General features: G+C 42.5%; 1 protein-coding gene across 1 annotated transcript; it reads left to right on the plus strand.

Moving 5' to 3' along the window:
- Positions 1–7852: 7852 nt before the first annotated feature.
- LOC125097388 (oxidoreductase NAD-binding domain-containing protein 1-like) lies at positions 7853–16990 on the plus strand. Its single transcript, XM_047724932.1, has 2 exons — positions 7853–7891; positions 15907–16990. The coding sequence occupies exons 1-2, from the start codon at positions 7853–7855 to the stop codon at positions 16654–16656; spliced, it is 789 nt and encodes a 262-aa protein (XP_047580888.1). The 3' UTR covers positions 16657–16990.
- Positions 16991–26278: the final 9288 nt, after the last annotated feature.

The raw sequence follows: 26278 nt of genomic DNA on the forward strand, positions 1-26278 counted from the left end.
ACACTTTGGTGGGTAATCGATAGGAACAAGATGCAACTAGATGTCTTTGTTGGGCAGTGGCAGCAGGCAGTTCCCTCTGATCGGAGCCCCTGGGAATGGCTGGCCCCTCGACCAGGCTTAAACAGAGTGTATCACAGTGGAGCGACCTGAAGTGTGAGCCCAGCACATCCTGACCCCTGGGGCACTTCATTTCCATCACCTCCTCTCCCTCCCTCCCGGGGCCCTCCTCCCCCTTGGTACTACATCCTGAATATCATGAATAGAAAGAGTCTCCATAATGGGCAGGGCATAGATTATAGCCAGCATAGGTGTGGGGTTGGATAATAATCAGTCTGGAGCTGGAGCAAGAATCTTCATCCTTCTAAGCCCAAATATCCTCATGCGTAAATGAGGGAGACTAATACCCGAAATCCGTTCTGAGCAAGGCAGCCAGTGTTCTTTTTGAATAACAAACCTGATCAGTGCCTCCTGCACTCCAACTCCTCACAGTAAGGATCACACATGTCTTTCTCACTGCTGAATCCTAGCACCAAGCTCACGGGAGGGGCTTGGTAAGCATATATAGTATCATACGTAGTAGATAGCCCATAAGTGATTGCAGATGAGTGGACCTGACTGCTTCTACATCTGAAATACTTGGCTGGCTTCTCCCTTCTCCTCCTGCCTTCCCAAGATGCAAGCCCTGGGCAGGATTCCAGATCTCATACTTCCTGCCCGGGTCTGTCTTCCTTTCCTGGTTTCCCTTCTCCCTGCCTATGACCCTCAGATGTTAGGGGAATGAAGAGAAAAGATAGTGAGTCACAGGGTTGAAAATAAGAACGCTGGTCTCTTGGACATAAAAAACCAGCAAAGAGTGCACATACAGCAGCGGCCTGGACTTAAGCTGGAAAGCTAAGGAAGAGACCTTAGAGATCATCAAGTCTGCCCCTCCACCTCCCATTTTACAGATGACCAAACTTCCCAGAGAAAGGGAATGCTTGCCCAAAGTAGCAAGTCCCTGTGATGGAGATGGGCAGAAGGATAAGAGTACTGTAATCTCTCAGAGCTCTTCAAATATTATCTTAGGTTTTTATACCTACATACCCTTATGCCTTGGTCAGAGTAAGCTCCACTGAACCCCATTCTCCATTCCAGTCTTAAGAATGGAACTCACCAAATCTTCCCTATCCTCCTAAATGCAGTCTAATGTTGGGACCCATTCCTAGCCCTTGGCCAACAGAGGCAAACAGGGACTCTCACTTTTGCAGAACAGCCAAAAGCATCTGCTTGCTACCTGGTTCATGCCCACTTATTCTTCCAGATTCAGCCTTCCTTGAAGCCTCTCATTCTAAGGTGTGTCTCTGATTTTCTATGCATATCTCTTCTTTGTTTTCTTCTAATCAGGTTGATGATGTAAAATATATATATATATATATATATATATATATATATATACACATATGTATATATATATATATATATATATAATAAAATTAGTCGATTCTGTGTGTATAATTCAGTGGGTTTTGACAAATATGTGCAGGAGTGTGACTACCACTGCAATCAAGATACAGAATACTTTTCATTCCCACAAAAAGTAACCCCATATTCTGTGGTCAGATCTCTACCATAGCCAGCAGAGCCATTGATCTGATTTCAGCTACCATAGTTTTGCCTTTCTAGAATCTCTTATCATTAAGAATTATTTTGTATCTTGTTACTTTCACTTAGTATAATAGTTTTGTACTTTCACTTAGTATAATATTTTTGTGATTCATTAATGGTGTTACATGTATCAGCATTTCTTTCCTTTTTATTGCATTAAAATGGTTATTCATTCATTCCAGTACCACTTAATTAAGCGGCCATTCTGCCCCCATTATGTGAATACACTACAATTTGTTTAACTATTCATCCGATGATGGACATTTGGATTGTTTCCACTTTTTGACTTGTGAATAAAGACTCATGTTCTGCTATTGACTCTTATTCTGCTATGAACATTAATGTACAGTTCTTATTTTATTTCCATATCCTCTCATTTCTCTTGAGAAAGTTCTCAGGGGTAGGATTACTAGATCATTTGGCAAGTACATATTTAGTTTTCTAAGAAACTACCAAATAGTTTCCTGAAGGGCTGGGCCATTCTCCACGAGCACTAGGAATGCGTGAGAGTTACAGTTGTTCCACATCTCTGCTAACACTTGGTAGTATCAGTCTTTATTTTTAATCATGCTGGGGTGCAGTGCTTATTGTGGTTGAGATGTTGAGAATCTTTTCCTTGGTGAAGTATCTATTCAAATCTTTTGCCCACTTTTATTAGGTTGCTTTTATTCTTATTATTGAGTTGCAACTATTTTCATATTTTCAATACAAGACTTTTATGATAAGTATGTTTTACAGATGTTTTCTCTCACTCTGTGGTTTGCTTTTCAAGGCATATTCAATACTGTTTACTTCACTATGACCAGACCCGAGGTTTATTTACTATCTGAGCCTCAGTTTTCTTACCTATAAAATGCTACTAAAATCTATGTGCTTCTTAAGAGTGTTGAAGATTCAAAGAGAGACTGAATAGATAATGTTGGGTCGGTGGGCTCAGGGAGTGCAGGAGGAATAATAGAAAAGACCACAGACCACCGGGTCTCCGTCTTCCAGCCTCCTCCCCACCCCTTTCCTTAACCCTTGACTCTCCTGCCAAAAGGATATATATATGCCCAGGTCATGTCTCCATAGGTAACCCGACACCTATGCAGGAAACAGAAGTATCAGGACCCTGCACCCCATACCCTCCGATCACCCAGTACCCTACCATATATGGATGTGAGCCATGCCCTACCTTGGCCCCATAAAAGACCCCTGCCAACTCCCTCCCAGTGCGACTTCCCCCACTCCCCTTTCCAGAGTTGAGGAACCTCGCCCGAGGGTGCCCACCTCCTCCTGGCATGACTTTCCTGGCTTCCCTTCTCCTGAGCCCTGAAACTTTGCCGGAGAGCGCTTTTAATAAATCTTGCCTTGCCCCTACCTCACCTGGTGTCGTGTTTATCTTGCCTATAAAGCCTTACAGAAAACTCATAGCATGATGCCTAGAGCTTGAAAAATCCTCGGCTAATTGTTGTTTGACTTTTATTCATTCATCTTTGCTCACTCAGACAGTTCTCTTCGGTTATCACCTCATAGTAATGACAACTGGTGGATGGAAAGAACTATCTAGAGTTCAGGAAAACGGTTGGGACTAGAACTAAATCTTTTGACGTAATCAGCAGGTAGACATCATTTGAAGACCTGGGGCTGGTTGGGCTGACTACAGAGACTCGTGTGTGTAGTGAGATGACCACAGCTAGAACTCTGGCCAATCCCAACACCTAAGGGATGGGCAAAAGAAGAGGGATTTATGAAGAATAATGAGACTGTCTAACTTGGGAGGAGGAGGAAAGTCAAGACAGAACAGAGTCATAGAAGCCAAGGCAGGGGCGAGACCTAAAACATAAGGAATCACTAAAAACATCAACTGCTATAGAGGGGTGAGGCCTAAAGAAGGAAAGTTTGGATTCGCCAAGACCAGGTCATCATTTCCCACCGAGCTGTGCTTTCAGGGGAGGCAGGGTAGGAAGTCCAATGATGAAGGCTTGAGAAATAAACAAGTGATCAGGTTTCAGGAGTATCAAGCACGCACTCCATCCCCCCAGCCCCACATTAATTTTGACAGAAATGAGGAGAGGAGATGGTGATAACAGCTTTCATCAGAGGGTAGCCGTTGTGGAGGGAAATTTTCTTTTTATAGTATGGGACAGGCTGAGCATGTTCTTGGACAGATGGGAAAAAAACAATGAGAGTGAATAAATGAAAGGACACAAAAGAAAGGGGTTAATGGAGAGTGTGAGTCCCTGGAGGAAGATATGGCATCCAGATCACAGGATTAGCCTGGAGTAGGGGAGTCAGGTGGCTTTATACTGTGTCAGCCAGCTGAGCTGGAACAATGTCGCCTTTTAGAGTTTTGTTAGAGTTGGCTAGGAGAGAAGTTTCCATGTAATTTGGAAGACACAAGTGAAGCAGTAGCCATTACTCTCTGAAAGTCATTGTGGTTAAATGGGTTGAGATGTGGGTATATGCGGAGGTGTAGGGGAATACCAGCTTTGCAATTTCCTGGTGGGAGTTAAATGCAGAAAATGTCAGAAAATTTCAGCCTGTCTTTACTGCCCTCAGTTATGTGCTTAGCTCTTCTTCCTGCCTGGCTGGCCTGCTCTCCAACATCAGTCCCAGACCCACAGCCAGATGCAGCGGCATCTTCCGAACAGTCTTCCAAAGACTTCTCCATCAGCTTTCCTTTGCAGACCCTCTCCAGCAGCTGGGTGTGCCCCACTGCCCATATCCCTTTATGACCTCCAAGTTGACCACCCATTTCCGTATTTCAGGGAGGTTGGATAGTGACTTTTATTTCATCACCCAACTCCCCCCTTTTGGGATCTTACTTCCTAGATTCTCTCACAGTTGCAGAATGTGTTTTTCCTACAGTACATCTCTTATTCCACTATACTCACAGAATTTCAGCTTCCCTGATTGAACCCCGACTGATATGGGATGGCTGGGGCACTCTTATCCAGATTGAGAGAAGGCGCTAAGAGTAGGTGCAGAAAAGGAGGAAGGGAGTGGATGTCAAAGGAATTTAGGTCACATGGTGTTGAGGTCACATGAAGATGTAGGAACCAGGTCAACTGCAGAAAAGGGTTAAGGTTAGCATAAAGCTTGAGCCTTGAAAAAGTTGGAGAAGCTCTAGAAAATGGTGTGTAATAGGTAAAATAACGAGTTGAAAGAACCCTTTGCTGGACAAGTGAAGAGGTTGGGAGGCAGCTGGGAGGAATGTCAAGGTTGGAGGCTTGAATTCTAGTCCAGGATCTCTCCCTCAGCAGCCTGGTGGCCTTGGATAAGTCACATATTTTCCTCTCTGTGGTTCTCATTTGCTTATTTGTACTCCTCTCTCCTCTACTCTGTATTCCAGGAAATCACATTCCCCAAATTTCAGGTCAGGTTCCAAACAGGCCAAGCCCATGTATGGAACTAGTAGAGGACTAGATGGGGAAGAAGGGAGGAAGCTTGGGTATCTGCAGTCCCACAGACTCCCCTCCATAGCTCTGACTCTGAGTAGCTTCTTCCTCAAGGGTCCAGCTTCCAGCTAGCCAGATGCTCCCTTCACGGTTCTTGCTCTAGCCAGAAGGCCTGGAAATGGTAGCAATCTCTGGGTTACACTTCAGCTCTTCTATCACCCATGTAATGAGGTCCCTGTAAAAAATCTTTTCTGTTTGAAATATGAGAGTGAATTCTGTTTTCCTGACTGATGTATTCATCTGTATAATGGCACGGATACCGCCCACCTCCCATGGTTATTGTGAGATGATGTTTGTATCCTACGGCATTTGGGGAAACATAGTAAGAGCTACACTCTTAACTTAGGCAGCCCTCTCTGGGGTAGCTACTCCTGCGTGAATCTCGCTCCGTGCAGACACTTTTCACTTGTTATGCATTGTTACTGCATACTGTGTGACCCTGGATGACTTAGCTCACTCTATGTGCCTTAGTTTCCTCATCTATAAAATGGGAAGCTCCATGTTATAGAATAATTGGGTCGAGATCTTACACATGAAGTGCTTGGAACAGAGTCTGGCACAGATTAACTATCAGTAAGTATTAGCTATCATTATTACAAATTTTAGCTGCTATTATTGCTTTCTAAAAATTATTTCAAGAAGGCTCAAGGAAACTGAGATTCAGTGAGGTTACATACCTTGCTCAGGGTCTCAGAGAGGGAAGGTTATAGGCTTGATCTTAGGTCACTCAGACCCCAAAATTGTGCTTTTTCCTTTGGTCCCTTGCCAATGCTGGTTACTTCCAGCTGGGCAGACAGAGGGCCGCAGCAGCATGCTACATCGAGCAGCTCTAGGCTTCTCTGCTCCCTTTCACTTCCTTTGTACAGCTTCTATATTTAAACCTGAATGAAACAATGCAGGACCCTAAGAACAGGATGGACTTGATCCTGGTAATAAGTCCCCTGAGGGCCCTGGCTAGCAGAAGGGCAGCCAGAGGTTCACAGAGGAGGGCAGCCGCTGGCCAGGGAGAAGGCATCTCTGCTCTGAGATTCCCTCCACCACTGCTCTAGGAGCTGTGTGCATTCTGGAGGCTTTTATTACCAACAGGCAACACTCAGCTTGGGTCTCTCCTCCCCCAATCCCTCCTCAGCCTAAAATATATTGAGCTGTGTTAGAGACAAAGTGTATTTTCAGCCCTGCTGGTCCTGAGGGAAATGGCTACCATGGAGAAGAGCCAGGGAGCTATGAAGGACTTTGAACCCTTCTTTTAGCACCTGCCTCCCCCCCAACCCAGTCTTCCCAAGTGCTGCTGCCTGGTAGGCCATTACCCCCTCACAAGCTTAGTGGTCACGTCTGCTTCCAAGGCTGGCATTGACCTGAACAACCTCCTCTGTGGTTCTCTGCAGACCATTCATTTTGTATCTTTGGAATTCAATTTGTACCTGTAACCCATTCTTCCCTCCCCTGCGCTCTTCTCCCCCTCCCCCACCCTCTGCCAGCACTGGCGTCACTACTCTATGGACTGGAGAATACAAACAATGGTCATAGTAAACCTGTGCAGGTTCACATCTGTGGTCTCATTTGAGCCTCTTCTATGAGGTAAACGCACCAGACAGACAAGAAAGAGATTGAACCTCAGAGTGGTGATGTAATCCACCCCAGGTTATGTCAGAAGAAAGGTGGGGCCAGAACACAAACCCCATGTGACTGACTCCAGAGCCAGAGCTCTTAATCCTATGCCACGATGCCTTTGAAATGGTTGACACTAATTCAGATGTTAAAGTTCTGGCTTGTTTAATAGGTAATTCTTACTGTCCTCTAGTACTCCATTAAAACAGGGGTTGACCAAACAACTAGAAAGCCCATGTTTTCATTAAGGGCTCATGACTTCTAGTCTAGATCCAAACTTTGAAGTGCTGTTAGGGTCTCCTCTGCCCCCATCGAGGTACTGTAAATGTTTGTTGGTTGCTTAATATGCACATGCCCTTTTCATGCACAACTCATTGTGAAATGGAGATTACTGTTGTTGTTTTGAGGTTAAGATCATAGCAATTGCAGAATCCACGCTAGGGCTTCTCCGGGTGTAAAAGTGACTTAAAAAATATCTGGCTCTTCCTCCTGTGTCATACTGCATTACATTCTTTAATGATTCTGAAGGAAAAGTTGTAGTGAAGAACCTGAGAATGCATTTTAACACTTCTCTTGTTGCTATAATTAACACTTGTCAACTGGGATTGTATTTGGCTGCATTAATAGAAACCTGACTACAGAGGCATAAAAAAGTAGTTATTTCTCCTAAGGAACAAGAGTCAGATAGATGATCGAGAACTAGTGCAACTTCTTGAGCAAATACTCAAGGACACAATCTCCTTCTAGCTTTCTGCTCTGATATTCTAAATACAGTTGACCCTGAACAACATGGGGGTTAGGTGCCTGAGGCTCCCATGCAGTTGAAAATCCATAGGTAACCTCTGATTCCCCCCCAAATTAATTTCTAATAGCCTACTGTTGACCAGAAGCTATACTGGTATTAAACAACTGATTAACATATTTTACTGGTAATAAGCAGTTAATCAAACATATTTTGTACGTTCCATGTATTTTGTACTCTATTCTTATAATAAAGTAAGCTAGAGAAAAGAAAATGTTATTACAAAAATCATAAGAAAGAGAAAATACATTTACAGAACTGTCCTATAAAAATTTTTCATTTAAGTGGAACCATGCAGTTCAAACCCAGGCTGTTCAAGGGTCAACCGTATGCAACTTTTGTCTTTTCTGGTTGCAAGATGGGTGTCTTGGATCTAAGCATCAAGTCTGCACTTCAGGTAGGAAGAAGGGTAAAGGATAAAAAACTATATGACTTTGGAGTCTGCTGCTTTCTATCAGGGAAACAGTAAGTTTTTTGGAAACTCCACTTTAGACTTTTGCTTGTATCTAATTGGCTGTAAGTGGTCACATGGCTACCTATGGCCATAAGGGTGTCTGGGATGTGACTACATGGCAGCTAGTAACATGGCATCCTGAAGCAGAATCAGAGTTCTGTTAATATGATAACAAAAGCTGAGGAGATAGGGGCAAAATCTTGCAGTGTTTCCCACCAGTTTGCATGAGTCTGTGCAGTAATGACCCATATAATCCCTTACCTTGATCTAGGTTTTTAATTTTCCAAAACCACTTTCTCGTAACTTATCCCTTTTAGTCTTCCTTCATGAAAACCTTTTAAAATAGCCAGAGTATGGATTATCAGGAGTTATGCGGGTAGAGGAGAGGGGATGTGAAGCAGAGAAGGAAAGAAAGCCAGTAAAGTGTGCATTATCCAATATATTACTTGTGTGGGAGAATGGAGCATTATCCCAGTGGGAAATTCTAGGACCCACTGTGGAACACCCACTTCAGAGTGATTTCACCCAAGGTGCAAGAGAGCTATGATATTTATGCACTAACTTCTGTTAGTTCTTACTTGAGGGGTACTTTTGGAGGCTGCGAGCTTCCTGGTATTTATTTCTGCCTGTCCACACGTGGACAGAGGAATTTTCAGTGGCCAAAGAGAGCCATGAAGCAGAGTTTCAGAGGCTGGCAATTGGATGGTGGGCTGGTCTCAGTGGAGATGATAAGGCTGAGGCAATAGGTCTGTATACTATATAGTCCACACTTGGGACTGCCTGGGTCCCTCTCTGCCCAAGTTCACTGTGTCTTCTTGCTGATTCTTCAAGAGTGTGACCTATGATAATTCTAAAAGCAAATAGCTGAACAAACAAAGCAAGCAAAAATCCTACAACAGAAGGGTCAATGGGATATAGAATCTCTGCCACCACAGTTGTCGTTAAGGTGATATTGGTAATTATCTCCCTCCTCTCTATGCTTTCAAATTTGACTTACCCTCGGCTATCACTTGTTCCTCTATAGCATTTCACCAGTGGGGTAACCCAGCTTCTCATCCCTGAGGTGTCAGAACCCTTGGTTACCATTCTTATCAGGCTAGTGTTGCTGTAATTGCACATTTATTGTTATCTCTGGTCATAGAAGTCTAAGAGATGTCCCAGTAAATCTTCTGAGTCCCAGACATACTCCTCTATGACGCTGATAGGTAGCAGCAACCTTAGCTCCTCATGATAACATGTTCAATCATTGCTGCCAGCATAGGAACTCCTTTTAAAAATCTTCTTATTTACTGGCATGAAGAGTTCAAAATACCAAGAGAGAAAACATTTTGTACAAGTTCCCCAGGTGTGTCACTGGGAGTGATGGTGAGAAAAGCCATTCCTTCTATACATTTATTATTGGATCCATGTATTCTACCTATGAGGCACACAGCACCCTGTACTGATTTTTGGTTCAAAATAGAAAGTGTGTCTAGGAGGACAGTACTCTGACACTGGAACATGTCACCCCCCAGCTGGTATTTTCGCTATGCCTTTACGAGTCTTTTCAACATTCTATCAAACCAGCAGTGTTGGAAGCTGTCGTATATAGTAGTATATCGGTGGAGCTGACAGATATAAATACCAACTATGGTCTTTGCCCAGTTAAAGAAACAAGGGTAGTAGCAGCTATGAGGATTTTCTTCCTTGTTTGTTATAAATACACACACACACACACTCATAAACACACCCACACATATTTATATTCACACATTGTTGTCTTTTTTCTCTCTCGCTCTCTCCTTCTTTCCCCTTATTTTATATAAGGATTAATGTTGGTGATTAACATTACAATGTAGTCTTTACAGAATATTAGGAAGTAACTGTGACTGAGTTTGAGATACGAATAAGTTCAGATATGTGGAGCAAGGTGGGTGTGGATTCTGGGTAGCCAAAGTGGAGGACTGTGCTGGATATGAAGCTCTTACGGTCTCTTAGCTCCTCAGACCTATCTTTTTTTTTTTTTTTGCTCCATTTTGTGATACCTGGACTGGGACTATGAAAATACATTTCTCTGTTCTTACTGGCTTCCTGTTAGTCTTGCCAGACTGGAAAGCTGAAAGAGGGAGAAGGATTTCCTGCTCCCCGTTCGTTGGCTCTTCCAGTTGCTACTAGCCCAACGATTGCTTATTACCTTGGAAGCAGGAGTTGATTTCCATGGCAATTTGTTTCAGCTTTCAACCCGTCTTCATGCTCCTAGAGCTGGCCTCTTTATCCCTTCTCAGAGTTACCGGGCCCATAAAGGCTGTCCTCCCCTCCTCAGGGGTTTGAATCCCAGTGCCTGCAACACAGAGTGTTAAAGGTGTATTCAGAGGTAGGACACAGTAACTTAATAACCTATGAATTCTACTTTTTTTTTTTTTAAAGATTTTATTTATTTATTTGACAGAGAGAGCGAGATCACAAGGAGGCAGAGAGACAGGCAGAGAGAGAGCAAGGGGGAAGCAGGCTCCCCTGCTGAGCAGAGAGCCCGATTCGGGGCTCGATGCCAGGACCCTGAGACCATGACCCGAGCCGAAGGCAGAGGCTCAGCCCACTGAGCCACCCAGGTACCCCTGTGCATTCTACTTTTGAAAACATGTCCCACATGTTTGTCCTTCAGAAATGACTCTTTTCTCCAGGGTCATAAGGTGACCCCAGAAAGAAGGCAGACTTCTGCCTCTAGGACTATAGATCTTACTGGAAGCAGAAAATACTCTGTCCCAGCATAGTTCAATGGGAAGTTCCAGGGGCATTTCAGGCCTCGGGGAGGAGATAAGGGCTGCCCTTAGGCTCCCCAGTGCAGCAGCAGAAGAGAACAAAAGGGCAGGAGAAGCCTGGATGCCATTACCTTAACCCACACACAGTCTCAAACAAGCAAGTGAGGTGGTGGTCTATGCTGACCTTTCTTTCCAGCTGCCTGGCAGGCTTTCCTCTGGAAAATGAAACTTTCCACAGTGTCTGTCTTAATTATGCATGGACACAGTTGATTTGCATATCCAAATACTCAGGGCTGTGGAGCGAACAAATAATTGCTCTTTGGTGGTTGGCTGCTGAAGAATGAAAAAAAAAAAAAAAGGGCAAGACTTCCACCAAAGTCCTCTAGCCTGCGTACTAACCTATGATGGTCAGCTTCCCCTAATAAAACTAATCCCTTTGCATTTGCATCCTGTCTTCTCCATCTGTAAAAATTCTACATGATCCATCTGAAGTGCCTCCTCCTTGAAGCTTTTTCCTCAAATCCACACAGATCTGTGTGTGTATATGCATGTGTGTGTGCGCGCGTGTGCGCGTGTATGCGCGTGTATGTGTGTGTGTGTGACAGAAAAAGAGAGAGAAAGAGAGAAAGACAAAGAGACAGAGCCATGTTATTCTGGAATTCTGGAAAGCGTGTCCAAAGGGGATCTTAGGATTTGACTCCTATATATGCAGCTCTTGCTGGATGGTACTATTTTAAACAGTTCTCAGTTGGGAGGCTGGTAGCTCTGATTGCTTTTCAAAGCCCTGTCTTTTATCACCGTTTTCTTCATGCATAAATCCAGGCTGTGTCCCCACCTTCTCTTTCCTTTCTGTCTTTGAGTTGAGAAGTAAGCAAGATGCAATTTAGTAGCTGGGCTGGAGGGGGACCGGGTTGCTTTAGAGACATCGTTGGTTTAATTGACTTGTGTGCTTTTGGAGGAGTTATGTTCAATCTGAGTTGTTTCCCCTTAACTAGATGTTGCTCGTGCTTTTTTTTTTTTTTTTTCTTGTTGTGTTTCTTCTTCTTCTTTTTTTTTTCCTTGTCAAACACAGTCAGCAGTGGTTCTGATGGAGTACAGGCCCAGCTTTGAAGGAAACAGTCTTTCTTCTCTTTCCTGAAATTAGAAGGAGGTTCTCCACACTTGGCCGCATTTGGCTGATGGTTGAACTTCTTAATTTTTAGCCCTTCCCATTCCCAAGGTCAAGCTTAGCCAAAGCTTCCCATTCCCACATTTTCTTGCTCCCTGTGCCTCATCTGCACAGAGACAGTTAAGACTCCTGAGGGGATCCTTTCAAACAGGTGTTTATATTCTTAAATTTCTAATCTGGATATTTCTGGAAACAGATAAACAGAGCCTTTGAGTTCAGCTGAAAGGTCTTAGCAGCAGGGAGTGGGAAATTTACCTGCAGAATAAAAGACTGAATTAAAGCTTGGCAACTTTCAGTCAATAGAGGAACATAAGAAACTGTTCAGCACAGTCCCTGACACCTAATTGGCCTCATAAAAGTTTATGGGTAGAAGGAAAGGAAGGAGAGAGAGAATTGAGGGAGGGGAGGAGGGACATTTCTTTTCCTGGCTCCTTCTTTACCTGCTATCTATGTTGGGTTGCAAAGGTCGCAGTCCTGGGCCATTTTCCCTAGTTACCTGTTCTCTCTAGACTCCTGTTACCCTGTCTCCAGACCAGCAGCAACTGCATCACCTAAAGCTTCTTAGATATGCACACAATCAAGCCATACCCCAGACCCACTAAATCAGAATCTGGATTTTAACAAGACTTGAATACCCATTAACACACCTAGTCTTCCCAAGTCAAATGCTCCTAAGGATGCTTCTTTAATCCTGACACCCTCAGAAACTTAAGATTCATGTATGTAGATGCCCACTGCCTGCTGGACTCTGTTGCTTGAAAGTCAACTAAGTAAGTCATCTCAAACTTCATATGTCTAAAAGACAACTCTTGATCCTCTAAATTACTTCTCTACTTTTTCTCCTCCCTAGAAATGGCACCCCCACCCAAAGATATACCTGTTATTTTTTGTTTCTTTTCCTCACACCCAGAATTAAATGTACCAGCTAGACCTGTGCACTAGTCTTGTAAACATGTACTCAATCCTCCCACTTCTCTCTATTCTCACTGCTATAGACCTAGCTCAAGCCACTCATCATTCTTGGTTTGAATTACTGCTCACTTCCACTTTACCCCATATCATCCGTTTGCCAAAAAGTTGGAGAAATCTTTTTAAAACAAGTATCGTATCACTTCTCTGCTTAAAAATCTCCCAATGGCTTCCCATTTCATTTAGAATATAACAAAAGAAAATCTTTTTTTTTTTAAAGATTTTATTTATTTATTTGACAGAGAGAGATCACAAGTAGGCAGAGAGGCAGGCAGAGAGAGAGAGGAGGAAGCAGGCTCCCCGCTGAGCAGGGAGCCCGATGCGGGGGCTCGATCCCAGGACCCTGGGATCATGACCTGAGCTAAAGGCAGAGGCTTAACCCACTGAGCCACCCAGGCGCCCCAGAAAATCTTTAATTTAGTGGAAAAATCCCATGAGATCTATGACCTGCCTACCATCCTAACCCAAACTTGTATCACTTGTCCCCTTTTTTCACTTTGTTCTACCCACACACCGGCTTTCGCCTCAGGGCTTTTGCATGAGCTATTCTCATTATCTTGAGTGCTCTTTCTTTTCCTTTCTTTCTTTCTTTCTTTCTTTTTTTTTTTTTTAAAGATTTCATTTGTTTATTTGATAGACAGAGATCACAAGTAGGCAGAGAGGCGGGGGTGGGGGGGTGGGGGGGAAATCAGACTCCCCTCCAAGCAGAAAGCCCGATGCAGGGCTCCATCCCAGGACTCTGGGATCATGACCTGAGCCAAAGGCAGAGGCTTTAACCCACTGAGCCACCCAGCTGCCCCTTGAGTGTTCTTTCTTGATCTTAACATATGGCTCTTTCCTTATTACTCAAACCATAGCCCAAATGTCATCTTCTTAGAACAGTCTTTCATGATCATATAAGCTAATTTGTTTAAGTTACCTTTGACGATAATAACCTACATAGTGCTTGCCACCGATTTTGTATTGTTGGTTGGTTATATATACATGCATATATTTTTTATATCTCTCCCCTAGAATATAAGTAAGTTCCTTTTGAGCAGACCTTGCCTGTCTTATACCAGCCATAGCATTGTGGTACACAAACAGGCAAGGTGCCTGCTGATTTGGGGCAATACATGAGACAATACTATTATTTTACGTATAGATTATTGCATAGAACTTTTCTGGTTGCCTAGAATTGGTAACTATATCTCAAACTTGAGGCCAAAGGGAAATCAAGTTCCAAATGAATGAGGGCAGACACTGCTTTGAGGACTTTGAAAACCTCAACCATCATATCAGTTCTTCCCAATCTTCATGCATTTATATAAAACTTGCATAAATCGAAGACAGGAGGAGAGGAGTATGACCATAGTCAGAAGTTATTCACTTAGGAGGAATACTGTGGCTTTTTCTTTCTCTCTTCAATGGATGTTCCCTCCAGGCAAATGAGGGGATTCCCAAGGGATTAGAGACTGGGATGCTTTCAATAAGGGGAGATTAGTATCCCTTTTAGGATATGCTATACATTATTACAATGGAATATTACAGTGGCTGATATGACCCTTGCCTGTCTAAGCAGAGTGCCCTTAAGACTTTGCATATGTCGGGGTGCCTGGGTGGCTCAGTGGGTTAAAGCCTCTGCCTTCAGCTCAGGTCATGATCCCAGGGTCCTGGGATATAGCCCTGCATCGGGCTCTCTGCTCAGCAGGGAGACTGCTTCCTCCTCTCTCTCTCTGCCTGCCCCTCTGCCTTCTTGTAATCTCTGTCTGTCAAATAAATAAATAAATAAATAAATAAATAAATAAATAAATAAAAGACTTTGCATATGTCTATGACAGAAGCATCAGTTGGTTTCTTACAACACAGGAGGTATTCATGGCAACCAGAGTTATTCAAGAATAGAGAGAAGCAGCCCTTGATAAGAGATACTTACACTATAATATCTCTCCCTGCACCCCACCATTATAGGAGAGGAAGGGAATTAGGGGAAGGGAAGTGTCCAAGGAACAAACCACCCTTCTCTTCACCCACAAGTCCCTCATACATAAGCCTGCTTAGGGAGAGACTGAGAAGAAGAAGTGAGCATCAGACTTGGATAAGATAACTGGGCATTTTAATTCATGAGAGGGACCAGAAAGCTCAGAGGTTTGTCAGAGATGTTATTAAGGGATAGATTTACCAGAGCTTGAGAAAAAAGATTGTAGGTGAAACATACCATGGTTGCATCCCATCAACTTCAATCTGGTCAATAAAACAGTCATAAATTTCCACTGACAGACAACAAAGTGTGTACTCTATCTAGAGGTAATCAAGGACTGAACACAGAATCCTTCTCATTCACATTTGCCATTAAGTGGTAACCCAGAGCCAGAATAGTTCCATTTTCTAGATGTGGACTGGCTGGTGAATTTGGTGAAAGGCTCTCAGTAGGGCTATGTTTGCATTTGCTTTCCTCAGTTTCATTTTTATGCCCCTTTAAAGTCTGTAGGACAACTCCCCATCAACCTGTGCTTTATTTTTATTAATCTATAAAGTATTATTTATTTCAGAGTCACAGGTCTGTGAATCATCAGTCTTACACAATTCACAGCATTTGCCATAGCACATACCCTCCCCAATGTCCATAACCCAGCCATCCTGTCCCTCCCCTTCCACCCCCAGCAGGGCTCAGTTTGTTTCCTGAGATTAAGAGTCTCTTATGGTTATCTCCCTCTCCTGTCCCATCTTGTTTCATTTTTCTTTCCCTTCCCCCATGAACCCCCACCATGTCTCTCAAATTCCTCATATCAGAGAGATCATTTGATAATTGTCTTTCTGATTGACTTATTTTGCTCAGCATAATACCCTCTAGTTCCATCCACGTCATTACAAATGGCAAGATTTCATTTCTTTTGATGGTTGCATAGTATACCATTTTATATATATATATATATATATATATATATATATATATACCATATCTTCTTTATCCATTCATCTGTTGATGGACATGTAGTTTCTTTCCATAGTTTGGCTATTGTGGACATTGTTGCTATAAACATTTGGGTGCACGTGCCCCTTCGGATCACTGCATTTGTATCTTAAGGGTAAATACCCAATAGTGCAATTGCTTGGTTTGTGGGGCTGCGAATGAGTCGCCATCTGTGAAGAGGCTCCGCCTGCTTGTTACGGATAAAGACTTTTCTTTTAAAGCTGGCCAGTGGGTTGATTTCTTTATCCCAGGAGTCTCAGTGGTTGGTGGGTTCTCAATATGCTCCAGTCCCAGACTGCTGGAAGAAGAGAGAATGATAGAATTGGCAGTGAAATATACGAACCACCCTCCTGCTCTCTGGATTCACAGTCAGTGTACACTTGACTCGGAAGTGGCCGTGAGAGTGGGCGGAGAGTTCTTCTTTGTCCCAGAGCCTGCGGATGCCCCCAGAAACCTCGTGTTGATTGCAGGGGGAGTCGGAATTAACCCTCTGCTCTCCATTCTGCGGCATGCGGCCGACCTGCATAGAGAATGGGCAGACAAAGGAGGCGGCTATGAGATGGGGACGATAAAGCTCTTCTACAGTGCCCAAAACACCAGTGAGCTCTTGTTTAAGAAAAATATCCTCGATTTAGTAAATGAATTTCCTGAGAAGATTGCGTGCCGTTTGCATGTTACAAAACAGACAACACAAATCAGTGCAGAACTCAAGCCATACATCACGGAAGGAAGAATAACGGAAAAGGAGATAAGTGATCATGTTTCAAAAGAGACTTTGTTCTATATTTGTGGCACACCTCCAATGATAGACTTTTTCTCCAAGCAACTGGAAAACAGCCATGTACCCCCAGAACACATTTGCTTTGAGAAGTGGTGGTAGGGAGCGGGCAAAGGTAGAAAAGAGAAAGGTGCAAAGTCTCCTCAGGACAGCAACAGAGACAGAATTTGTGGCACGACAGATTTACCCCTACTCAGCTTTGCTTTTTTTTTTTTTTTTTTTAAGGCTGAACTAAGTGACCAGATGGAGTGTAAAAGAAAAAACCCAGCTGACAGACTTAGATGATAAATTTTTTACAAAGACTTCATTGATTAAATTATTTTTTACTTTATTGATTTTCTTTTATTAATAACTGTTTGATTGTCTCATGATGTATCTTGAGTTTCTTTCCTCTTAGGGAAAAAGGAGACATAGACTTAAATTTAATCATATAAAAATGTCGTTTTGTTGGGACACCTGGGTGGCTCAGTTGGTTAAGCAGCTGCCTTCGGCTCAGGTCATGATCCCAGCGTCCTGGGATCGAGTCCCGCATCGGGCTCCTTGCTCAGCAGGGAGCCTGCTTCTCCCTATGCCTCTGCCTGCCATTCTGTCTGCCTGTGCTTGCTCTCTCTCCCTCTCTCTCTGACAAATAAATAAAATCTTAAAAAAAAAAAATGTCGTTTTGTGTGTAAAATGTAAGCTCTCTTTATTTGATAGCAACCTTTGTATCTTATGCAAATAGATACACCCAAATAGAGGGTGGCTCTATTTTCAACTTTTTGAGGAACCTCCATACTGTTTTCCAGAGTGGCTGCACCAGCTTACATTCCCACCAACAGCGTAAGAGGGTTTCCCCTTTCTCCACATCCTCACCAACACCTGTTGTTTCCTGACTGGTTAAGTTTAGACATTCTGACTGGTGTGAAGTGGTATCTCCCTGTGGTTTTGATTTACATTTCCCTGGTGCCAAGTGGTTCAACCTGTGCTTTAGATCAGAAACCACTTCTCAGTTATTAGATCAGAAACCATTTCTCACTTCTAACACCTGGGACAGTACCTGGCAGAACTGAGGAGGACCTCAATGACTATCTATTGAGTTAATCAAGAAGTGAATTTAGAGATTCAGTTTATCATTATAGCTAGACCAGGTGAGTTTTAGCTGAAAAATCAAATCAACTAACTTAGGGTGGGAAAATAAGGGCTCAGATTTCAATGATGCTATTTGCTAGTTGTATGCATTTTGGCAAGTCTCACATCATTTTTGCTTTGGTCTTCTCACCCATAAAACAGCAACAACTGTATCTGTGTCACAGGTTGTTGTGTGGATCAAATAAGGTAGCACCTGTGAATGCACTGAGTACAGGACAGTTCTCCTGAAATGCACTTTTGAAGCTGTGGACTCAAGCACAATTTTCCTGGACTCTACCCTCCACGACTGTTTGACAGACGTCCCCTCCTCCCTCTCCCTTCCTCCTCCTCCATGTCCGCCTAGATTATAAATGCAGACTGAATTCACCCTCTCAGACACATAAGAGACACGTGTGAGTAGGCTGAAAGACCTTTAAGAAAAGACCAATATTTGCATATCTATTATAACTACTCACTGTTCGACTTGTTTCATTACAGTTTCTATTTGGATAATATGTAAGGTCAATACTGTCAGTGTTCTGGAAAATTCATTTTTTATTAAAGCAAAATGCACTGTATTTATAGAGATAACATCTTAAATGCTGTAGGGGAAAGTGCACCAATTACACTCGTTCCCTTGATGGGGCAAGTTTACATGCTCCATGTATATCATACATCATAAGGAGAGGAACCTTCGCCTGTGTTGATGTCCCTCAAGCATTATTCTTTGGCTGAACTTGAATAGGTCTGATGCCTTGACCATCCTTTCTTACACACCTGGAAGCCCTGAGATAACCATATTGAGAAAAGAAAAAAAAGAATGAAGAAAGCTTTCTTTTCTGCACCCCTACGTTAGTTTGTCCCCACTGCATTCTGGTCAGTCTCCTCATGAGCCGCTTGCTTGTCTTTCCCATTAGACCGAATGCTGGATAACAGGTACAATGTTGGCACAGACTAGAGGTTCAACAAATATTTATTTAATGAATGAAAATGAATGCCTGACACAAACCAAGAGCTTGCGTATGCAGTTGAACTCTCTAAAAAGGACATGAAATGGCACAGTGAAGGAAAAATACAGAAAGACTTCAAGCCAGGAGATCTTGAATTCAGATCCTGTTTATTTTTTTTAATCACTTATCAGATAATGTGGCAATTCATTTAGCAAAATAACATTCAATTTCCTTTTTATTAAATCAGGGAAATACTTGAGGTGATGATCCTTTTACGGTTCCTGGCACGTAGCAGATAAAAGGCTTCGCAAATCCAATTCCCTTCACTTCTTTCTTTCAACTAACAAGGAAGTACAATTGTTGGCATTTTTTTTTTTTTTTTACTGGCCATTCTATTCTGCCTTCTTAACAAATATAACTAAAATATGGCAAATCTTTTCATGTATGTGTTTTGTGGTATTTCCTACAAAGGTTTTACCTTCTGTTTTTCTTTTTGTCCCCTTCTACTAATTTCAAACTCAATGAACAATTGGCTGGCCTTGTTATTTAGACATAGCGAAGTCTGAGGATCCTAGTCTGTGAAGGCATTAATGTCAAGGTAGTAGTGGAGTCTGTGAAGGCATTAATGTCAAGGTAGTAGTGGAGATCTCTAGTTTATTTTACTATATTAGATGTTTACCTGTTTCAAGGTTTCACATGCTAATTCACATGTCAAATCTACGTGTGGTTGGCTGGAATGAAATCAACTCAAAATTGCAACTGCATTTATCTCCTGGTGATCAGAACCTCAATAGGTGTTTTATTGTATTTGAATACTTAAAACAATGGGAATTTAATTTATTTGTCCCTTAAATATATATTTCAAAACATGGAATTTGTGAAATGGACATGATTTAAAAAAGAAGCCTTTGGAAAAAGATGGGGGCTTTCTAGCACAAGTCCAGCTCTGCAGCATTGTGTAACTCCAGGCAGTGGTGCTTATGCAGACTACAATGTGAATGGCGCCTCCTGAAATTGTGCAAAGTGTTGGGCTTGGCTAGCTCGTTTTTTCCTGCTAGTCACCTGTTATTCTGCTGGTATGAAGAGGAAGAGGAAAGTATGGAGAATTAGAATTGGCATCTAGTCCTTGTTGCCCTTGATCAAACCCTTAAATTCTGAAGTCTAAGTTCATTCATCCCTGAGAGATAGTTCCTTTCTCTACAAGTGTTAGAAACATACCTGAGGTCTGTTTAATTTAATCAGAGTCCAAGCACATCAACTAGTGACTGATTTTGTTTATTCCTTGGCATTTTTCAATCTTCCATAAACATTTCTTGTTATTGCTAATAGGAAGGTTGGGTTACAGACTTAATTTCAAATACAGCACCTTGAAGAAGACATTAGCATGTGTACTCGAATTGCCATTTCCATCCATTGTGGTCACAGCACAGATGAATTTAGAGGAGACAGTGGAGGTTTCTGGGCAGAAGAAAAGTGAGGGTTTCTAGAAAGGACATCAGTGTGTATCGACAGGAGGCTGTGCCTCCCATGTGCTGTTACAATAACTCTGGGAGTCAGTCCAGACAGGCATGTCTAGGAAAAGTGGGTGCCCCTTTGGGTTGACTGTTGGGAACTGGAGCTTGGAGGAAAAGCAGCTGTTGCTGGAGACTGCCCGAAGTGAAGAACTGAGATGAGAAATGCTCTGACTTCTCTTTTCCTTCCTCCCTCTCATCTCCCTCTGTCGTCTCCAGTTGGCTAGACCTTGCCTTCTGGCACGGGCACCTTAGATATGCAGTTAGCAGGGGTTAGCCTCCCCAGATCTGTGAGCAAACAGGAGTTAAATAATTTCCTGCATATAAAGCACCTGGCATTGTGCATTTAGTATGGTTCTCCTCCCCTTATGTGATGCCATTACTGTGCTCTAAGAACCTGATTAAACCTCAGAGGGTTGTCCTTACCAGCCGACTCAGAAGTTTTTTGGTCTGGGTATGGTAACTTCCAACCCCCTACCAACGTCACGGTGACTGGGGCTGGCTACATATGTGCACTCCTCTTGTAGCAATGATGATCGTCATCATTATCAGCTCCTATGCTTTAAAAAGTGCCTTTCTATCACATATATAATTTTCAAAACAACCCAGCGAATCGTTTGATGAAATAGACAATGAAATTGAGGCACAGAGAAGTTAGGCAAGTTGCCCAGAGTTGAACAGTTAATAGGTGGCATACTCAAGTGGGAATTGCAATCTGACTCCAAAGTTGGTCCGTTTCACTGGAAGATTGTTGTCTGTTCTAACAGTTTGCTCACTGAATTCTTGTAATATAAGTTTTCACATGATATGTCATCTCTTCCTTCCAACTGGCAGTCCTATTATTTTGAGGTTAAGTGACTGCCAATTGTCATGCAAACTCATCAGGAAGAGATTCTAGGAAGGGAATGATGCTTTTTTTGTAAACCAATAAGCTTCCATTTGTTTCAGTTAATCAAGCTAGTGATCATGTGCCTGGAAATGATACCACGGTTGCTTGTGTGTGTTTGATGATTATGATGAATCATTGCATTTCAGAGGGCTTTCTGGAGCCACAAATTTCTGAAGAAGGTTATTTGTTCAGAGAAGTTCATTTTCACCTATTTCCTGTTATGTAAGATGCTATTTGCCAACAACAACAACAACAACAACAAAAGGATTCCAATGCTTTAAAACAAAAGAAAGTTGAGTCTACTGGTGAATGAGTTTCAAAGTCCTTCTTTCAGCTCTGATTCTACAACGCCATGAATTAGCAAACACCAGTACACACTATTGTTGGAACTACAATATGGGAGCCCTTTGCAGAGGGCAGGATCGTCTTATGAAAGCTTAATAAACAGCCATTGCAAGTTCAGTGGGTGATGGCACAGGAGCCTTCATTTCCGCTTCTAGCCAAGAAAATTTTGATCAGGCTGCAGGCCGTCTGCCCATTCATCTGCAGCAGGAAATGGATTTAGTGTCTGTATGGGCTGGACTCCCATATTTATCTTCCAGTTAGGCCTAATCAAAATGTTTTCCATTTCACCTGGTAAGTGCAAAGGGCTCGGAGGAGGGTCTGAGTGATGGTGGTAGGGTCCCATTGCTTTCTCATCACTGGAGTGCAATTGTTAAAAGTCCCATTTCTCCTCTGTGTCTCACTGGGAACCAAGACAGGCAATCCCTCCTGTCCCCACCCCTGTCAGCTCCCTAGAAGCTGCTCTTGGCAGCAGCAAAAATCTATGGAATTGACCTGGTAGAAGGAGGGGGGAAGGGCAGATTGTGACCCCAAGGAAAGCTGAGGTCAGAGGTGAAGCTCAGAACTGATAGATGAAATGAACCTCTGAGCAGGAGCCTCCTTGGATAATGAGGGGCTGCAACATCCTGGGATGGGGAAAGGACAGCGAGGGGAAGCCAGAGATACTCTAAAGCATGGGGAGAGCTTGGGAGGAGGATTGGAGTATCTCTTGTCCCTTGGGTGAAGAGGAGGTGGGGGAAGGGGCAGCCGATTAGAATGAAAATGTGACAGTCATGCAAAGCCTCCAGTTGGATTTATGCATCCTTTGCCAGGATGCCTGGAGGAGGGTGCTTGACAGCCCCCATTAGAGGAGGAGAAATGGAGGAAATTAAGCATTGTTCTGTTAGGGGAACCCCTGAGACTAGGGGATAGAGGAGCCCCTGCTGAATTCATTACCGAGGGAGAACTGTTTTCATGAGAAAAACAAATAATGCAGAAACTCCCCCTCTTTGTTGCAGCAAATTCTGACTTGGAATGCACTGAGCTAAAATATCCCTATGTGCCTCTCAGCATCCAAAAGCAGACATAATTCTTTTCCCATGCAGGATATTATAGGTGGCATGGGGGGTGCTGGGAAAAACAGCAGCTTGCAATTGAGTTCGGTTGAGCTGGGAAATGGGTTGTTTCAAGTAGTAGTGAAATAAAATAAGATAGGGTAGGCTATGGGGTCCAGGGTGACCAAGAGCCATGAATGTCTTTTGAGCAGGGGGATGACAAGATCAGGCTTTTGAGGATGTTTCTGACAGACCAGTGGAAGTTGGGCTGAAGGGGCTCAAGGGAGCTTATTTTTCCCCCGTCGGCTTCATTGATGAGCAAACGCAACTTTTGAATGTCGGACAGGGAGGCCATGCGAAGCCACTCATGGTATTGAGAGACCTCGCTCAACTGGGGAAGGATGGTGAGAGCCTAGGAGAGAATTATAATATTTTGAGTATTTATTAAGAGCCTACGTTGTGCTCAGCACTATATGTATATCACCTAATTTGACTTGCAACCATCCTGCAAGATAGGCATTAATATTCCGAGTTAGAGATGAGAAAGCAGGCTGACTGGTGTTAACTAACCTCTCAACACGACTTTAACCAACACAGTTTCATCTGCCAAGAGAATAACACATCTTTCTTTTGAGTCCACTCACCTCAGCCTGCCATTATTTTTCCTTTCTAGACATGGGGTTTCATATCCAGATTATCCAGGTTATATCCAGATTATTATATTTAGACCATTTAGTCCCACTTCCTTATTTCATAGAAAAGAAGACTGAGGCAGGGAGTAGAGGCAGAGATAACTCAGGTCTGTGTTCTCTATTCTGCCCAATGGCTCCTTATTTGCAGTTGTTGATACAAGCCCTCCTCTCATCTGAAGTTCACACCACACTTCCCACAGACAGGAGATTGACTTATAGCAGTTGTGTTTCTGGGACAGTTGGAAATAAAGTCAAGAATTGTCAAGAATCCCATTGCATTTCCCCCTCTTCCCACTGAGATACAAATATCACCTCTCATCCCTCTTATCTCTGATGCATAATGATTTTCCTACATCTTTATCATAAGAGGAACTTTCTTTAATTCACCTACTATGTGCTCAGAGCTCCAATCTATGATATCAATTAGTTTAATCCTCACAATAGTCTTATGAACTGAGCAACATCATTTTGACAGCGGAGCATACTGGGGCTCACAGAGGTTAAATTACTTGCCTAAGGTCGCACCACAAGGAAGCAGCACAGGAGGATTCAAACTCAGGTTGGTCTCACTCCAAAGCCTCCTTCATGAAAAAGGGCCCTCCTCCTGTTTTGATGCCATTTTATTATTAAGCAAACATCCTTTGAGTGCCCCTTCTGCCAAGTACAGTGATAAGCACTGGAGACTTGTAACAAAGATGAGAGATTACTCCTGAAACCCTAAAAGGAAGGGCAAAGGTTAAACAGCAATGTTTCTATTCTTCTGTCCTTAATAATGGACAGAGTGCTTCTGTCTATAGCACTTGACAGTTCACAAAGTGTCTTCTATTCATTATTTTAGTATATCCACACAATAACCCTAGGAAGCACGTAATTTCTGTCCCTCTCCCCTCATACAGAAAACAATATGGGCAATAGAGTAAAGAGGGTCATAGAGGTTGGGTGGAGTGTGTAAGGTCACACAGCTGGAAGGGCAGTCTGACTTCTTGCCCATTTCTCTTCATGCAGCGCAACATGGAATCTTTCTCTCCTTTCTTCTCCCGAGTTTTTCTCAGCAAATCCTGGCTCTTCCTCTTATCTCTGGTGAAACTTTCTCTACAGTCTTCCTTGTAGCTATAAACGAACATCTTATTCTTCATGACTCAAAATCAGGCTGTCTGAACTCACACTCTTCAGACCTGCGATTCCTATGTGTCCCATTTTTCTCCTTTAGGTTTTGTGTGACTTGAGTGATCCCTCAAAACCATTCTGCTTCGTTTCCAGGTGTAAGTCTAAGGGACTAGAGCAAGTACTATAATGCATAAAGTTCTCCCTCATTCTTTTATTTACCCATCTCTCTCCCCATCCATTCATGTTCTCAACTATCCATCCATCCATCCTTTGATACATATATACATACATCCCCTATTTATTATATGTATGTGCATTTATCCATCTATCCTCCTCCTTCCATTTCATCTTTCCTTCCTTCCTTCCTTCTAACTCTCTATATACACTTACTCAACAAATATATAGAAACATGTATTCCGAGCATTTACTATGTCTCAGGTACTATTCTAATTACTGGAAACAGAACAGATATCAAGACATGTAAGTTTTCTGTTCTTACAAATATTATGCTCGGGCAGACAGAATATAAGCAAAAAAATAAATAAGAATTTCAGGGAGTGGTGATTGTAATGAAGAAAATAAAATAAAATAGTGAGGTAGAGAGTGACTGTAGGATGATGCTTTAGTTTGGGTGCTCAAGGAAAACTTTTGGGCTAAGGGGCATTTGAACTACAACCATCTCTTTCAAGATATGGGGGAATGATCTTCTAGGTAGAGGGACTGGGCAGTTTTCTGCCCACTCAAACAGTGAACTCACCCATTTAAGATCCACTTGGCTCTTCCGATATTCTTAACACAGGAAAACGTGCAAGTATTCTTACTTACCCAATCTCATTTTATAGAGAAAATGATGAAAAGACCAGGGTGTTCAGGGGCCTTTCTCATGATTACCAGGGATGGTGGTAGCAGAGATAACATGGTGCTTTAAGGGAATGAACCCTAGAAGAGGAATCAGGAAGCCTGGCTTCTAAGTTTAGCTCTACACTAACCTGAGGAAACATGCATAACTCATTTTTCCAGTGCAACTCTTGGTATTCTCTCTCTCTCTCTCTCTGTTTCCATCTCTCTCTTACACATAAATCAGTAGTCATAAATTTTTACAGTAACATAGGAGCTAATGTGAAAAATTAAGGAAAACAATAATGCTAACATTTACTGAATAGTTATATTACACCAGGAATTATTCTAAGTGCTTTAAATACAACAGCTTTAATTCTCCCAACAACCCTATGAGGTAAGTATTATTATTATTACCTAAATATTAAGAAGGCAGGGGACTCAAAGTACAGGGTTGTTCAGTAACTTGCCTCAGTCTCACAGACAGTAAGTGGTGAAACTGAATTCAGACCTAGATCATCTGATTTGAGCATTCTGGCTCTTAAGCCTTACGTAATAACTCTTCTCTTAAAGGGTACCAGAACAGGTGACCTAGTTGAAGTTGAAGTCAGGAGCCTTGACTCTACACCCTCCATCTTGTCTTCTCTTCTCTTCAGTGTACTTGTTCTAAGGAAGTGCTCACTTGCTTACCTACATTGTCCCTTATCTGTGAGCTCTTAGAAGATACAGAATATTTTTCCCTTCTGCTTAATGGCTGACTCAGTGTTACCAGTATCTGGATAGATAATCAGTGATCAATAAATGTTTATGGGAACCGGCTAAAACATATTGGTGCATAGATACATAAATGTCTTTCCCCTTTTAATTTTGAAACACTAAAAACATAAATGCAAAATAGAACTGCCTAAACCAAATCTGTAAGCATGAAAAAATCTATTTTTTGTTGTGTAAAAATTTCAAAAATTTTTATCAAAACAAAATAAAAGCAAAGAAACACTTAAAGAGTTCTAGGAACATTCGGACAGGAGTGTCCAGTATCTCAGTGGTAGAGTAAACTCTTGTCAGCGGATGCTAGATGATTCAGCACGATGGACAACCACCTGGGATTTCAGTTCCACCAGAGCTGCCCCTCCCCCCCAAACAACAACAACAACAACAACAACAACAAAGCAGGATTCAGGGCTGGAACATGCGAAGCAAATGGGAGACTACTGATGGACGAATCTAGAGAAGTATGCATGGGCCAAGTCATGAA

The sequence above is a fragment of the Lutra lutra genome, chromosome 4 (assembly GCF_902655055.1).
Source record: "Lutra lutra chromosome 4, mLutLut1.2, whole genome shotgun sequence".
In the NCBI taxonomy this organism is placed as follows: Eukaryota; Metazoa; Chordata; class Mammalia; order Carnivora; family Mustelidae; genus Lutra; species Lutra lutra.